The following is a 17,219-nucleotide window of genomic DNA, read 5'->3' on the forward strand; positions in this document are numbered from 1 at the left end:
TACAGTTATTCTGTTTATTTGAAAGAAAAAATATATAATTCTGTTTTCACAAATACCTTCAGTACAAGTACCCTGACCGGTAACACAAATGATACACACACATAATAAGATTGAAAAAAGTATACATGAAATAAACACTTACATACAATGAGTTTTAAAAAACAAAACATAGAAATAGCTTCACTCATAGGCAGATTTGAGTGGATCACACCACACTACATACAGCCAAGTGTGCCTCATTCAGACCCCACAACACTTTATACTGTATCTCATACATAAACTGTTGGTGTGTTACAAAATAGCTTACCAACGCAGAGCCAGCCAACCAGCAACAAGCTCACGGTGAAACTTCAGAAAAAGTACGTAAAAAAAAACACAAAAACAAAACACTTTCTTTGAAACCCTTTGATACAAAATACAACGGTAATACTGTATAGAAAGACCCCTCAAAAATAGGAGTCACCCAATCAAATAATACAATACAATACACAAGAAGCCACTGAAGTGCATTTGATTTAACTCGCATGATTAGCATTATGCCACTGACCCTCGCACACAAACACACAATATGGCGTCACAGTCAAAAGTGCACACGTCACAGGATGCAGGGAACCCAAAGAGGGATACTAACCCTACTAAATGTTGTTGTTGTAAATATGCAGCTGATGCATTGACTTGCATTGGATTAAAAAAGGCTTGAGTGACTGCAGCAGGCAAAAGCCGGAAATTTGCGCTGTGTGCAAACTGAGAGCAAATGGACTGAATGTGGTGCGGCTCAAGACAAGGTGTTCTCATTAAAATCATGCACTTGACCTGACGACAACACAAGCAGAACTTTAACCCTTATTTATAATACACAATAAATCCATGATAATCAACTCTTCCTTTCGGAGTGTATCTCTCCTCTTCTTTGTGTGTTTTTTTTGGTGACAGTAGGACCTACTCAGCATTGCCAATGTTGCAATATAGCTAGCCGGCTCCATATGGGTCTGATTTAGAGAAAGAAATTATGGAGGTCTGTTTGGAGATACTGTATAAACAAAATCCATACATGTTTGACTTCTTCTGCAGTTAAGTGCCTCAGACAGAGCTGATGTGTGAGGAGAAGCACAGATGATGATCCAAGTCGGTAATCCGAGCTCTTCCATTGTGTTCAAAAAACGATTTCAGTCCATGAACGCCGGCACTGTCAGAGGGTTACAGTATAATGATGTAGCAGTGAGTTCCTTTGGCACTGGGTGGATCTCATCGAGGAGTGTTACAGTGTCTTGATTTATGTATTTTCAAAGCCCACGTATTGTTATTTACACCGTTCAGTTCATCTGTGTAAAGATTGGCATAGCTGGGGGGGAGGGGGGTTCTCCTGAAGATTGGGATTTGTTCAAGACCAAAAAAAACGTGGCCTCTGGAATGTTTAAAAAAGGGTATCCACAAGATCATCTATAGAAACCTGCAGCTTTAAAAACACCTCGTTTGTTGCACAGTCTGTAAAGCAGAAGGGATTGTCATTGTCTTAAGACCGGTTCTCTCGATGCAGGAGGGAAGATCTGCAAAACAGAACGCAGGTAATCAGCATTATTATGTCTATCGATTTATTATTGGTTACAGTTGAGGTCGTTGGATTGTGTACAGTATGTGCATGTGTTTGTGTGTGTGTGTGTGTGTGTGTGTGTGTGTGTGTGTGTGTGTGTGTGTCTCCACCCACCTGAGAGACCTACGACTGTCTTTCTCCATGTTGTTCTCGGGCCCTTCGCTCTCATACGAGGCCAGGTGCAGCTCTGCAGCAATAAAACAAGACAGAGCATGAGGTTTTATTGTTGTTCTCCCTCTCTCGGTGGAACACTGCCAGACCATATGTGACAGTTGTTCCATCTCTATATACAAACAATGGATGAATATGGAGACGTTTGTTTACTGACCGTCTTCGGTGAAGACAGGCGTGGTGACGAGGTACTGGAGGATCCGCCGCTCTCTGTCAAACGGACAAATCACCTGACGCCAGACCAGGAACTCGCTCACCTGCTTCGCCAGCTCCCACAGTTTCTGCAGGGAAACACAATGACAACAGACTTTATGAACACCGATTTAACAAAAGATATCTGTCTGAGTGTTTCAATGCCATCAAATACTCCAAAACCATCAAGATCTTAATCCACAAAAAACAGAAGTAAAGAGAGGGTGATGCTCTTTTTAGCCACAAGGGGGAGTCAACACATCACTCAGGATGTCATTACATTACACCCTACGAAAGCCTATATTCTCAAAGCCTGAACCATTACTGTTAAGCAGTTACACCATTTAACAAGGAAGGATCAAATCTTACTGACCTCAAAGTTGATGTGTCCGTTGGTCAGCCGGCTGGCACAGCCTTCATTCAGGAAGTAGATGTCTTTAATGAGGAGACTGAAGAAAGGGATCACAATCTGGAAGGAAAGAGACGACAGAAGGTTCATATCGACATTTATATTTTATATTTGGGACAATAGGTTTTTTCTTTTATTTACTTCCTACAAGAATCCTGTGTGCTCTCTCACCTTCTCCTGGCTGCTGTGTGCAGTCTCAGACCTCTGGGTGGCGCCGCGGAGCGCAGTGCGATAGTTGGTGAAGTTACTGGAAGGATCCATTTGGTGCTGAGTGAGACAGACAAAGCACACGTTGATCATCATAGACACATACAAGCACACACAAAGTGTATATTAAGAAAAAAAAATCAAAAATAAAATTGTATACCATTTTTTTTTATAATGACTATTACAATATCGAATGCTCAATCTATTGAATGAATGATGTGTGCAGGCTTCCTCACCTCCAGGATTTCAAACTTGTCAGTGTTGACCTTACTCCAAGTTTTCCTCAGTCTGGCCACAGGACTCATGTTCATCCCAGCTGAAAGACAGAGAAACTATGAGCATACATAACTGTGAAAAACAAGCTGTCACAAAGAAAAATACCCATCATTCATTCAAACAGCATGGGGGCGGACGCGGAGCTATGATTGCTGATTTTAAATGGTGCATTTCCTGAAAGGTGAGTGTTTTAGGTCCAACACTCACTTATGATGGCCATGAGGGAGTTGAAGTTGCCGATGTTGAAACACTCCTGAGCCACGTCAATGAAGAACTCTATGATCCGCGCTCTGTGTTTCTTCTTCACTGGCTGGAAAGAAAGACGGAACAGGAAGTCAATCTAAGGCTCTTAAACCATAAATACAGGTTTTCAGAACATAATAAGCCTTAAAGCAAAGGCCAGATATTGGTGATGATGCAGGAGTAGTTTAAGGCATTTAGGGGAATTCTTTGATGAATGCTTTGTCTTGGAGCTGATCCGTGTTGTCCACATTTTTTTTTATAACAAACCCTAAATGGCAGACCACTTCAAACAGGGACAATGAATCCTAAATAGTTGGTAAATGCAACGTACCATACAGATCTCAGTGGCCACCAGGAAGCTCAGTCGGTTGAACCAGTTGATGTAGGCCTCCAGGTTAGTGGTTTTACGCTTCCGGAAGAAACCCTAAAAAACAAAAAGGAGGGAGATTACATTGTTTATCAATACTTAGAGAGAAAAAACTATCTGTCATTATTTCATTGTTTTAATGACCAAAAGTCTCGTAACAACAAGACACTTGTGGTTCTTTTTGATAAGATTATTTGTTGCCATTTTGCCCTTTTCCGCATTTTGGTCACCTTTTAGTTTACAAAAACCTAAAGACCTACTGGGATACCCATCTGAAAAGGGTCATCCCAGAATCCAATAAATCATTTTACCAAAAAAAGAAACCAAAGGAAACCGACTGATACTGATACTCTGTGATTTTCTTTGCAAATGAATCTTGATAGCCTTCACACCCACACAACCTGTGGGCCTGCACAGTGGAGTCTGTGACGTGTCTACTGCTATTTCCATCTCATTTCCATCTGTATTTGGCTCTCTGTCAAAAACCTCAGTGGTAACCCCTTTATACCAGGGGGACCTTGATATAAATAAACATTATAAAAAAGTGCTGTATAAATAGCGTTGACTTGGCTGTGATGATGTAATCATTCATTGCTCTATTAAATGCCTACGCAAAACACAGGCAGCCCACTCCACTCCAACACTTTATCCTCTACACATCAGGACCCCCTCACGCTGACTCAACCTCTCTTCTTCACAAAGTGGGTCTTATATAACATGAATAGGTCCGAGACGCAGCAGCACGGTCATAAAAACGCCGGCTGAAAGCTTGTTCTCAGTAGCGGCCTTTTGAATACAGCCCTTCAGTTGACTCACAGGGCCACTTAAGATGGAGAGAGCCCCTTGGATACACTTAGACGGATGCAGAATGGCTCTTTCATGCATTTTCAAAAGCTACATTTAAAAAAGAAAAAAAAGAAGAAAAAAAGTGCATTAAGTTTCCAAATCTGTCGGTAGAATATTGCATGTGGCTTTAAAAGAAAGGTAACTTGAACTGAAGCCGACTGAAAATGTACTGTCAAAGCAGACCCCAACATTAAGAATTAAGAAAAGTAACATTAAAATGTAAATAAACAAAAAAGGACTACAATCTGTTGTTCTGTATCCTTCCTTTGATGTCGATAATTATAAATGGGTAATATTTCTATACTCTTAAGCCGTTTTCACACAGGGACAAGTTATAAGCAGAAAGCCAAAGCTGTAAGATCTACTCATTTTGATCATTAAAGGCACTACGAGTAAGATGGCACGTTGGCGTCCCCTTTGGACAAAAGCGGTAGTATTTTTACGACGCCCGCTGTCGCAAATGCTCGTGCCAGGCGCGTGAGCGTGGACTGAGAAGGGCGCAATATAGTGCATGTTCGTGTGTTGAAAGTGTGAGGACTCTTTTCGGCTCCGTGAGAGTGGTTTTGACACTGCATCAACTAATGCCAGTCAGTACACACACCTGCTTGCAATGAGTTGATTCAGCAGCGTCACCTAACTACTCTCTCTCTCACGGAGCTGTGTCCTCACAGAAAGCGAATGAATGAGAGACGGCAGTTAGTAGACTATGGATCACGATGAGGTAATGTGTTTGTGTTGTTGATGTAAATAATGACTATTTCAGATAATGGTTATCTGATGATGGTGAAGCAAAGCAAACTTTGTGTTAGTACCAACCGCTCATTCATTTAGCAGTCTAGTTTCGCTCTCGTGAAATTGTATACACGTTGCTTGGCAACGTCCTCCCGCCCGCCTATCACTCACTCTCCCTTTTCGCTTTTCTTCATTGCATTCTCTTTTTTTTCTTTGATGGTTCAGCCCCGTTATCAGTCATTTATGACGACAAATAACTGTCTCAAACAAGGCTCCCGCTCCCCTTCCCTCACCTGGAGGGATAGGCTTCTCAAATCGCGTTGCAGCGCCACACTGAAATCTGCAACCAATACGGATATGTGACCATAGAGCCTGCACGAGCGAACCGAAAATCGGACTGGGTGTGCGACCAGACCAAAAGCAGTAATAAAAACTATATAAAAACGTCTTTCTTTGCACTGATGGTCTCGTTTGCTGTTAAAGGTAATTTATGATTATCAGAGGAAACATGAGGTTGTTTAAAAGATATTTAAATGTTACTCGTATCCGCTTTAATATCCTTTCAAATCAGCAACTGAACGATGCTGCAAGGAAATAGCAAACAATCAAATAAGTGACAACTTAAATCCAAGACATAAGTTCTTCTACAGTAGTTGAGAGGCTGCTATCGGGATAATGCAAAGCCGAAATATCATGAGCTGTTAGTGCTACACAAATAGGATGAAAAACTGGAATAATCCATGGCATTTGTTCATTCAAACTCAATTGTACCTTATGGTTCTCCAGAGGATCCTTCATGGCAAATGTCTGGATGAACTCCTCAGGACCAATAAAACTCAGTCTGTCCTGAAGGCAGAGAACAGCCAGAGAAAACTATCAGCACAATAGTATAAGAAAGATAATGACCAAATTATTACAATGTAAAAATGTTGTTTGTTTGTGTTAAGGGAAGCTCTAACTTTAATAAAGGGTCATTGCAAATTCAAAAAAACACACTAACAACTACTTAAACTTTATTGAGCAATGATAAGGACTGCCTGAACAAACATCAATTGACTGAAGGCAGTTTCTCTTTTTATAAAATGACAGCTACACTAAACTTTCTACGGCAGTACAGCAGTGCTCAGCAAAACAGACCACACAAAGGGGTTTACGGGAAAACTGAGTAATAAAGCCAAGAAATCACAATCGTAAAAACTAAAATTCAATAAGTTGGCACACGCAACGAACGAAAAGAAGGCAACTAAGCAGTTCAACATTTTCATTAAGTCTATGAACGTGCTTTATTAAACAGTGCTTTTACAAGACCTAAATAATAAATACACTAAATTTAGCCGAGTAAAAAAAAGCTTGTAAAGTAGTAACCACATTCGACATTAAAAGACAACTTTGAGCTCTGCCTCCACATCTCACAACATATAGTGATACAAGAGGTCCACGACTTAATCCTTACCAGCTCAATGTGTGTGAGCTGCTGGGCGAGGATGAATGGGTCGTCACACACGCTCATGACGTCGCTGCGCTGACCTGAGGCCTGTTTGCTTTTCAGGGAAGCGGGCCGCTCCAATGCCACGGCATTGAGCGCAGACACAGCCTCCTCGTACTGACCCAGGGCAGACAGGCGTTTGATCAGACGCTGGGTCATCTGCTGCATGGCTCGCCAAGAGTACTGCAAGGATGGGACAGACATAACGGAGATGGTTATGAGAAGTTAAAACATTGGCTAAGCAGCACCCAACTCAACGGAGACCTGAAAAAGCTAATGCTAATTTTTGTTTAGCAGGTATTTAGTCATTACATTTAAAAAAAGTTTTGACCTGATTGTGGCGTGGGATAAAACGTTCACCAAAGTGATTACATTTCATCCTGAGATCATGAGGATGACATGAATGTCTGTTATAAATATCATAGCAATCCAACCAAAACGTATATTGTTTTTGAGTCTGGACCAACTCGATGTGGCTAGAAATTGTAAAATGAGGATTAAGGTTGTGAAGAAGCAAGCACTTTCAGACAGATTTTGACTATTTTCTGACACCTTTGGAACAAATGAAAAAAATAAATTCTGGTCAAACTCCAGCCATACAATATTTGGCTAAGATGTTGGGGTACAAACTATAACTAGCTTTGGGCTTGTGTTACCACTATCCCTTTCTACACATTTTCCTTGTCTCTTTGTGTGAAATGGCTTTTATTAAACTGTTTTTTATTTTTTATTTAAAGATATTTTTTGGCATTTTTATGCTTTTATTGATAGTGTAGAGAGACAGAGGTGAAATGGGGCAGAGAGGGGACTGACATGCAGAGAACGACCGCGGGCGGGAATCGAACCCGGGTCTGCTGCTGGGCCCGGCCCGGGGGAGGTGGGACGCCCTACCAACTGAGCTAAGGGCGCCCCGAAATGGCTTTTATTAACCAGCAGACAGTAGTAATATCATTAGCAGTAGATGTGACTCTCACCTCATCCCCTCGGGCCACGTGGTGTGTCATGTCTTTGAGGCAACGCATCATCCTCTCGTCTCTGAAGTCATATGGAAAGGTCTCTGTCCACTCGGTCAGCAGCTGCACCAGTTTGGGCGCTACTTCCCGGAAACGGATCTAAAAAAACACACATCACAGAGCATGATACATGACCATGAAGTAAACATTGACCTTATATAATGAATTTCTGTCTGGAGACCAGTTCTAAACCTCATGTCACTCGTCTTTTCGGAGACAATATGCTGCCATTATTTGTTCCTTAACTTGACTTTATTGTTCCCATTAAATGTCCAATCATTCTTATTTCCCTTGTGTCAACTTGAACCCTCTCTCTGTCTGTGTGGAAGTTCTTTGCTTATGAAACATTCGATAAATCTTTCCCCCCAAAGGAGAATAACAGACAGAGGCCTGTGTGTGTGTGTATGTGGGTGAGAATGTGAAAGTGTTTAGGTGGCTATTGGTTTGTGTGGGAGAGAGAGTGAAAATGGAGAGAAGTAATTATACCTATGTGTGTGTGTGTGTGTGTGTGTGTGTGTGTGTGTGTGTCATCCGCCCACCTTATCCAGCAGGGTGTCTCCGGAGCGCTGCTGCTCCACACACAAGTGACACACTCTGGTCATGAGCTCGTACGGGTGCAGGAAGAGGCGTGAACTCAGCAGGAAGGTGAACACATACGACCGCTGATGGTGTATAAAACAAACACAGCCCTCAGGTTAAATTACGGAGGACAAGTCGTTTGGTTACAACATTTAAAGCTACAGTGAGTAATTTCTGTCGCCCCCATCAGGAATTCAGAGTAATTACAACAACACTGTCGGTTCGTCTTTGGTGATCGTGCATGGATTTTAATCCCTCTGCTGTACGTCCAGGTTTTTTCTTAGCAGTAGAATCAACAACTGAAACATTTTTCTTGGCCGCTTCTTTGGTTTATTTCTTGAGCTCCTGCGCCAGTGTCGGGGGAGGCGACACTAGTTCATAAACGCTGCCATACTGAGAAATACAGTCTCACGGAGTGTGTTTTGTGGAGCTAATTCAACTTTGTGTCAACCCATTTGACGATCACTCGGATGTAACCGACATTCATTTCATACGGAAAAAAGTTACGCACTATAGCTTTATTCTTTAAAGTGATTTTACTGGCACTACTCACGTCGGGGTAGTAGTCCACCGTCGGAACCAGGTGCTGGATGAGCGCCTCGAGGGATGCCGACACCAGACTGTTGTCGTGGTAACACATCTCCCCATAGCTGGCGGTGATGCTGTGTCCGTAGGGCCGACTTTTGCTCACAGTCGCCGAGCTGTTTCGACTGGACTGCTCGCTGCCTCCGCTGCTGGTGGCGGTGGTGGTGGTGGTGGTGGTGGTGGCGCTGGTTGTGTGTCGATACGCTCGACCGGGACATGAAGTGCTGTGTTGCAGCGGCGATGCGTAGGGGTTTTCCAACACTCCGGCACTGTTGTTGTAATGGCGGTTCTCCTTGGCGTGAACCGAGCTGACGGAGGAGCTGCGGTACGAGCTGTGAGGTTGCGGTACGTCGTAGGGGTTTTCCGAGGACGTGTAGGCATCGTTGTAGACATTTTTTTCCTTGGTGGGTTTGGGAGCGTTGCCGTTACTGTTACTGTTGCTGCGGTACGGACTGTGAGGCTGAGGGTTGCTGTGGTTGTTGTTGTTGCCGTAAGAGCTGAACTTTCCGGCATAGGGGGTGGTGGGAGGCATGGTGACCTGTAGGAGAGAGAGACACACGGAGCAGGTTAGGATTGGAGTGCAGGGCAATATTGGTCAAAAATCTGCAATCAAGGAATAGGCTATGTCATCTTAAGATCTTAAGTAGCCTAAAAAAGACATTTCTACAATTTTATTTTTATTTTTGGCAGCTAGAAGAGATGAAACTATCCAGTAAACAGCAATAAATAAAGAAAAGTCTGGAAAATAAAACATCTTGCAACCCCTATGGGAACCACTGACCTAAAACACACAGAAAAGTCAAAGGGATATCAAACAAGTTTTGGATAAATTCCTATGGTCTCACAGTACACTTTGACAGTTGACATCCTCATATTGCTTCTTTTTTTGTCCAATTAACAGCCGTAAACCCAAATGTTATGAATGTATTCAAATTAAAGCAAAAAATTAAACACAATGAAAAAGCTAGAACCGGTACTATTCTGTTGATTATCAAAGTACAAAACTTAGCATGCTCCATGGTTGAAAATTAAACGTTCTCATATGTACATTAGGAATGTTTCAGGCAACATAAGTCACTGTACTTTATCTGGATCAAAAATCAAAACTACAAACATCGTCCCCACCCCTTACACACACACACTCGCACTCACACACACACACACACACACACACACACACACACACACACACACACACACACACACACACACAGACACGCCCTGGGAATGGGGTTGATGTTAAAGCTGCGTTCACATGTTGTGAAAATATCTGTATGAACAACTAAAATCGCGTAAAAGCAGAGACGCCTCTGTGAAAGTAATGACACTTAATCACATAATTTTACCCCTCCCCTGCTTACTGTTGTGGTGGCAACGTTTTGTAAGGCCTCCGCTTGTGAAATTCCCCAAAAGTTATTTGTAGGTAAACATTTTTCTTTTCAAATAGGCTTTTGAACAGAATTTCCCCACTGTATCTATCTTTATTATGGCTTTTGCCACATTCATAAAGCTATTTCCCTGGCATCTGGGCTGCATTAGGAAAATAAATAGGCCAACAGATGGATGATCTAAGGGCAGCAATGATTTTTTGTGAGTCTTAATGGTGTGGATAATTGGATCTGAGGTCGGTAAGCTGATCCTAGATCAGCACTAAGGCGTGCTTTAACTCTGGAGCCATCTTTATCCTGCTACTGTTGTCTGTCTAGTAGCCACATGCCAGCGTAAATCGAGCCGCACACACACACAAACATTCACACACACACACATACCCCACACAGCGACGTATACACATGCACGTACACTGTGCCAGAAAACAAAAACCCTGCAGGAATCCAGCAGACTTTTGTTTGTCCGACAGAGGAGTGTCTGCCTGCGCCAACATCTTACACACACACCCTTGTCCACCATGGCGCCTAGCCCCATGCCGGTATAATCCAAACAAGTACACATGTCACACATAAACAAATGATGGCTTGAGCGACACACACACACACACACACACACACTCTTGCCACAGTGCTTGGCGTGGTGCCAGTGTAAGCCAGCCCAGTGCCAGCCTGTCTTTTGGACTCTGTGTTCTCCGTCTGCTGTTTTCCTTCTAAATCAGTTATAAGATTACAGTGGCTTTACCTTCCTAAAATGACGGTGTGTAATCTGGACTCTGGCGGTCAAGTTGAGATAAGATGCTTGTTGAGAGTAATATTCGCTCCTGTTTGCATTGCAAGGTGAACTTACACAAATGGAGAAAAAAACAACTGTTTTAAGTCTTTTTCCCAGACTGGAATCCCTGAAAAGTTGACCTTCCGAATATTTTGCGGTTTCTCCCGCTGCCTTGCCCTCTCTAAATCATAGGTTGGACTCTCCATGGACGGCTTAATGCGATGGTTGGGAGCATAATTTCATATTGAAAGGATTGTTTAACTTCTCGTGTTTGTAAACTTTGAAAAAGTGCAGCCTTACAAAGGGGTTGGAATGCAGTAATGCAATAAACGGGAAAAAGGCTTGAAATGTATAGTGTTGTTAAGAAAAACCCACAAGAATATGGTTTCATGTGCTCCGGGACTGAACTTTCTGAAAGCATTGCCCTCTGCACAGTGCATTTCCCCTTTAACTGGCATCAGTGTTGTAATGTGATGTGACACAAAAGGCAATATCTCCTGTGTAGAAACAGACAGTAGTCAGTGGTGCCGAAAATGTCACAACCCTGGTTATTGAACTTTTAATGGAGCTGCAGGCAAAAATCCTCTGCTGATGGATTTAAAGGACAACCCAATTTGGTGCTTTCAGTTATAGAGGTAGTTATCATAAGCCACCTTTTGTCTGGATTGTATGGAAAGTTTTGGTGAGAAAAAAACACGTTTCAAAGGCATCTTTTTGACTTGTTTTGCCGCCAGACTAACTTCCCCTGTTGGATCGATGCAGATTAACAGAAGGGCTCCGATGGCTTAAGACTAACTTTGTTCCAGTTGGTTCCACAGCTAAAAAAAACAACCCAACTCTTTCAACCTCGGGCAGGCTATTTCTCAATCGCATAATGTGGTTTTAGAAAGGTACACCAAGTTATGCTGCTGCTGAGGCCAGTTGTAACGGGAGGGGGAAAGAGAAAGGGGAGGGGGGATCTTCTTCCAACAATGGAGGTATTATCTATCCTGTCATGGCATTAACAGCCACACAAAGACCCCCAGGAAGAGATCAGAGCAGATCACAGCAGATCAGACGCACACAGCAGCTTTCACACACTCTGCCTTGCCACCGCCGGGGGCCTGCTGACGCCATTGCCTCTGTACAAAAAACCCAACCAGGCTATGGGATCATTTTCACATCAGTCAAAATCCAGCCAAAGCAGACATTCTCATTCTTCTTTGGGAGGTGCGAACGCTTATTATGCATCGAGAGACACCATGTTAGGTGAGGTCATGCGCCATGAAGTCTAGTTTTTTTATTTGCCAAGTGCAACATGTCTTTGTGAGTTCTGGTGAAGGTGCATATTGAAAGTCACATATTGACATTAGCAGATATATACTGTACATGTCTCTCAGGTCTCATTTAGTGCCTAGGGGGAATTCAAGGAGGAAGCAGTGGACTATATAACACACGAGTATAATCGAGAAAGGTGGTGCACTTACTCTGCCACTAACTAAGTCGGAATAAATCACCCTTATTCAAAGAGCCAAATGGCCGAGTAAGCATTTCAATACGCACTCACTGACCTAATAATAGTCGGCACTGAAACCCCTGATGCTTAACCACAACAGGAGCCGAAAGGAACAAGAGTAGATTTGTTCGCTGAAGACTCCTGCTTTTTTTGTGACGTCTAATCAAATCCGAGGCCTTTCAAGCAGGGCTGGTAAGAACACAGTCCAACATTAGTGCATTCTGTCCCTACTACTGCCCCAGTTCATCTGAAAGCAATTGAATCAGTTCCAACGTGGGGCTCATGATAATACGTGTGCCATAATCTGTGTTCACATCAGGGATTGCCAAGCCCCTTTTCTCAATGTGCTGATGAAGGGTGTAAAGTTCAGTGTGTAGGTTTAGGTTACCACGACGATTGTGGACACATGGTGCGAGAGAGCAGTGAAGTTGTCAGCTGCAGTCTGGCATTCCGTCAGGCCCAAGGAAACAGCACGCAGCCCTGATAAGAGGACCTGTAAAACCCATTTATCACAGTGGTAAAGGGCCCATGTATTACTGTATTATCTCAGTTCCACTTTGCACCTCATGTACCTTGACACTAATATGTTGCAGCAGGTAAGGAATGCGAGCCAGACAATTTAGTTCGCGGGAAAAACCCTGTCACTGTCAGCCCCTATTCGTATAACACTAAAAAAGGAGGTCAAAGTCCAGGGGCTGGGCTCCTCGTATCACTTACTTACTTATCGTTTTTTTCTTTGTCAGGGGAGTTGCATACTAAACAGTCGAACACGTATGGGGACGAGTTAACCCTTTAAAACAGCCCACAGGCACACACGGAAACTCAGAGGGGGGGAAGGTCAGTAGTAACCTGCACGGGGAACTTGAAACCAAAGAAAAACATTGGAAACGTTCTATGTAAGGTGGGCTTTGATTTGTGACTTCCTATGAGGGGGGGGGGGGGGGGGGGGGGTTGACCACAATTGACTTCAGAATGCCATTGAAGCCAAATAAGAAGGATCCATTATGTAACCCTACATTTTTCAGACTGAAGACAGTGTTGTTTTAATTCCGTGATGAAGTGTCTCCAACGTGGCCTATAGCCTACTGAAACTCAGATGCTATCAGACTTGACCACTTAACCACACCCTCTCCTGGTAACTTTGACTTTCGATAATATAAATCGTGGCTTTAATTAGCTAGTGTATCATCCCGATACGTTACCTTTAACCCAGTAGCATTTTTTAAATTATTGCAGAAATGGTTTGGCTTTGGTGAGCTTGGCAGAGAGAGAGAGAGAGAGAGAGAGAGAGAGAGAGAGAAAATAGATACTTTGAGTTCTTGAGGTCTCACAGAAGAAACAAGCCAGCAAATCGGGCTTCATAACAAAGCTGAAACAAATAACTCGATTAGAGTCTGCTGCTTTGATAGTTGGTTAACTATTTAACTTTTCTTTCTGTATGAACAGCTGAAAACAAGCATCAGTCACGATCTTAATGACTGTGTCCAAGCATAACTCTCTTCAAACCCATAATCCTATGTGGTTAAGGGGTTCTGTGTCCTGTCAATTATTTCAACAATGACAATCTACACTACCACTACAGTCCTGCATGTCTGACTTCCGAGACACAGACTTTTTTTTAGGGCCACTCTACACTGTCAGCGCCACACTCTAACGGTCATCCTCCGACCGCCACCTGACCACACAAGACCTACAACAACTGAGGAGCAGCTAGGAGTTCAAACAAGTTTCTCCACTAACTCACGCTTGAGTAACCCTCAGGTCAAACAAAGCCTGAAGCCGCTGTCCAAAACGCCCAGACCATGGGACCCGCTGACCACTTCCAAACACACTGCACCTGCCAGTAAATCTGAGAGACAGGCAAACAGAGGCCGGATACAGACACACTGCACTCAGATTGACTGGAGAGATATGTGGAATGTAATTCACCCACTGCATGGGCCTGGTTTCATCTTTTATTCCCACTCACACACAGGCTGCATTCGGGCACTCATTTTCTTTGTGTGTATGGGGCACTACAAACACACACACATATACGCACACACCTGTCCATTGTATGATCTGGTAGGCTAGTACAGTATTAACCTACTGTAGAGTCAGAAAGGATAAAGAAGCATTATCTCCTCTGCTGCTGGGATATGTTAAACCTAAGGGGTTTTCTTACACACACATGCACATGCGCGCGCGCACACACACACACACACACACACACACACACACACACACACACACACACACACACACACACACACAAACACACAAACACACACACACACCCGGAAAGAAACATTTTATATTAGGATTAAGGCTGGAAAACATGAATTTCATTGTTTTGAGATGCAGTCTGTGTTTGAGACCAGTGCAAGCTCCAAATGTCAGGCTACTGTTCAGACCTGCCTTTGTGTTAAATATTAAATAAGCAAAGCCATTTAATTTGAGCTATATTTAAGCAGCCTGTCACGTAGGCTCACACAGTGAGGAATAATCGAGGCATTTATTTCAGCAAGTAAAGACCATTGGGTTTACATATAGAGGTGTGACGAGGGAATAAAGTTGTTTCAAGTCTTCTTGGCAAGAAGTACACACGTTCTCTCAAGTCTTTTTTTTCTCTTTTTCCCCACAGACACACACAATCTGTTATGCTCTCTCTTTCTCTCTCAAACACACACACACACACACACACACACACACACACACACACACACACACACACACACACACACACACACACACACACACACACACACACACACACACACACACACACACACACACACACACACACACACACACACACACACACACACACACACACACCGAGCCCACCATGCCTGGTCTACATTATGGGCTTCTGACTGAGTCATAACACAGTAAAAGTAAAAGCTGACTGTGAAAAAGCCATGCTGTGAAACCACAGTCCCATCGCAGGTGCTGGGTGAGTAAGGTTGTGTGTTTGTGTATGACTGCCAGCCAGCCTAATTATACACTCACATGGGCGGTAAACAATAACAACAACAAATGCAGCCAGGAGGACGCAAACACACATTAGGGAGGACAATGTTAGCGTTTGTTTTCCAAACAGCAAAAGGCTGAACTTAGAGTGAACATTCTGTGTAGCAAATCTTGGCAACTTAGTGATGCTACATAGATGCAATGAATTAAAATGCATTTTGTGACTAAATTCATTTCGGAAAGTAAAACGCACTATTAGCCTACTTAGTTTTGTTATCTCTCAAATGCAATCTCAATATTTTCTTATATATCTTAATGTAAAATGTATCTTAATGCCCCTGTACAGCACTTTGAATTGCAATGTGTCTGAATTGTGCTATATAATTGAATTGCCAATTATCACCATACTAAATTTATATGCAGGAGTTACTTAACAGATTTCAATCCAGAAAACAATCACTTTCTGACCATGAAGCATAATTACATGAATGAAGTGTCTAGAACACTCACATCACAACTTACCTCTTATGTGCTGCAAGGCTGCAATTCAAAGACCGAATGCACTCTCTTTCTCTCTTTCACTGGCAGAGAACAGTTGAAAAAGAAAATAAACAGGAATCTCCAAACTATGTGTAATCTCCAATCCGGTTAAAGATGCACGGTGTGGAATACACACAACAAGTCTTTTCAGCAGCAGCAGTGTGTCTGCGCCGCGCTCTCCTCCATTATGCCTCCGCTGCTCATAGTTGAGTCAATTTGAACCAGCAGCGCCTGTAATAATGAGGCTCAGAGCGAGGCGTATTCAAATGACTTCCATAGAGCCGGGAAAACTCACCAATCGTTGCACGGGGGCGAGAGTCTCAAGGGGCGGGGGGTGACCAATGGTAGAGGAGGGATCGAAAAATCGAAAACTCCGGTGATTCTCATTGGCTGGCTCCCTCCGTCCTTCGAGTTCCTTTCTTCCTTCGACCGACCGCAGCAGCCAAGGAAGCAGCCCGAGTGTGTGTTTTTGTTGGAGAGCTGAATTTCTTTTTTGAAGGTGTAAGGTTTCCCCCTCCGGAATGTGTTTGTGTGTGTGGTTGTAAGTTGGTCTCAGTGACTTAAAAAGTAAAACGAGTTTGTAAGAGTGTAAGCTTCTCTAACTGTTTAATCATAAGTGTATTCATATGATGTCATTATGGCTGGCACCATTATTGAGAGTTGCTGGGAGCACTTGGGATTGCAACACAACTATAACCATGCAACAAATAGATTACTCTCTTAGAAAGATAATATAGCCTATTAAACATTGGAAACAAAAATATATATTATTGAAGAATGCCATCCACTACAAATTATCGGCCCATCCATTTAAATTGTTCGTTTAAGCTACCTGAATTACATCTCAGCACTGTAGGCTTTTAGAATCAGATTAGTGGGAGGATGGCCTCCTGAAATGTGTTCCCAATAGGCCCCACATTCATTCATTTATATGACAACTTTATGACATATCGCCAAACATAAAAAACACATACACCAGTGTCCACTTACACATCCAGCAGACATCTGAACACATTTTGCACTCATTTGGAGTTGTCTAAATCTTTATATAATAATCAATTCCTGAGAAGAATAGGCCGAATCTGTTTGTTGCCGTACAAAAGGACACACGTGGGAGCAGAGTTTGCGATCCAAAAGAACCAAAACAATGAGCTAAAACTTGCTACAACAGTCCATAGATAAAGCTGGAAAGCAATTGAAAGAAGTATTTATCAAGTGCTGTTGGTGCTGTGCATTTGGGTAGTAAGCAGCGCCAACAACCATTGTGCTTCGAACCACTTCTACTTGCAAATGATTGTTTGTAATGGGGCCATGTGCGTATACAGGCTAATGAAGAACCACACTCTCAAACTGAGTCATCACACAATGTTGCTCA

The 17,219-nt window shown here is 42.9% G+C and overlaps 1 protein-coding gene across 1 annotated transcript; it reads right to left on the reverse strand.

The window, feature by feature from the left end:
• On the reverse strand, positions 1 to 16,022 carry LOC307265405 (ras-GEF domain-containing family member 1B-B-like). Its single transcript, XM_080047133.1, has 14 exons — positions 15,827 to 16,022; positions 8,666 to 9,235; positions 8,073 to 8,195; positions 7,495 to 7,632; positions 6,488 to 6,703; positions 5,806 to 5,880; positions 3,421 to 3,513; positions 3,054 to 3,156; positions 2,807 to 2,886; positions 2,535 to 2,630; positions 2,328 to 2,423; positions 1,920 to 2,043; positions 1,706 to 1,778; positions 1 to 1,547 (listed from the first exon to the last, which is right to left on the reverse strand). The coding sequence occupies exons 2-14, from the start codon at positions 9,227 to 9,229 to the stop codon at positions 1,514 to 1,516; spliced, it is 1,815 nt and encodes a 604-aa protein (XP_079903259.1). The 5' UTR covers positions 9,230 to 9,235; positions 15,827 to 16,022; the 3' UTR covers positions 1 to 1,513.
• Between the last annotated feature and the right edge of the window lie 1,197 nt (positions 16,023 to 17,219).

The sequence above is a fragment of the Ammodytes marinus genome, assembly GCF_949987685.1.
Source record: "Ammodytes marinus genome assembly, chromosome: 18".
NCBI lineage: Eukaryota > Metazoa > Chordata > Actinopteri > Uranoscopiformes > Ammodytidae > Ammodytes > Ammodytes marinus.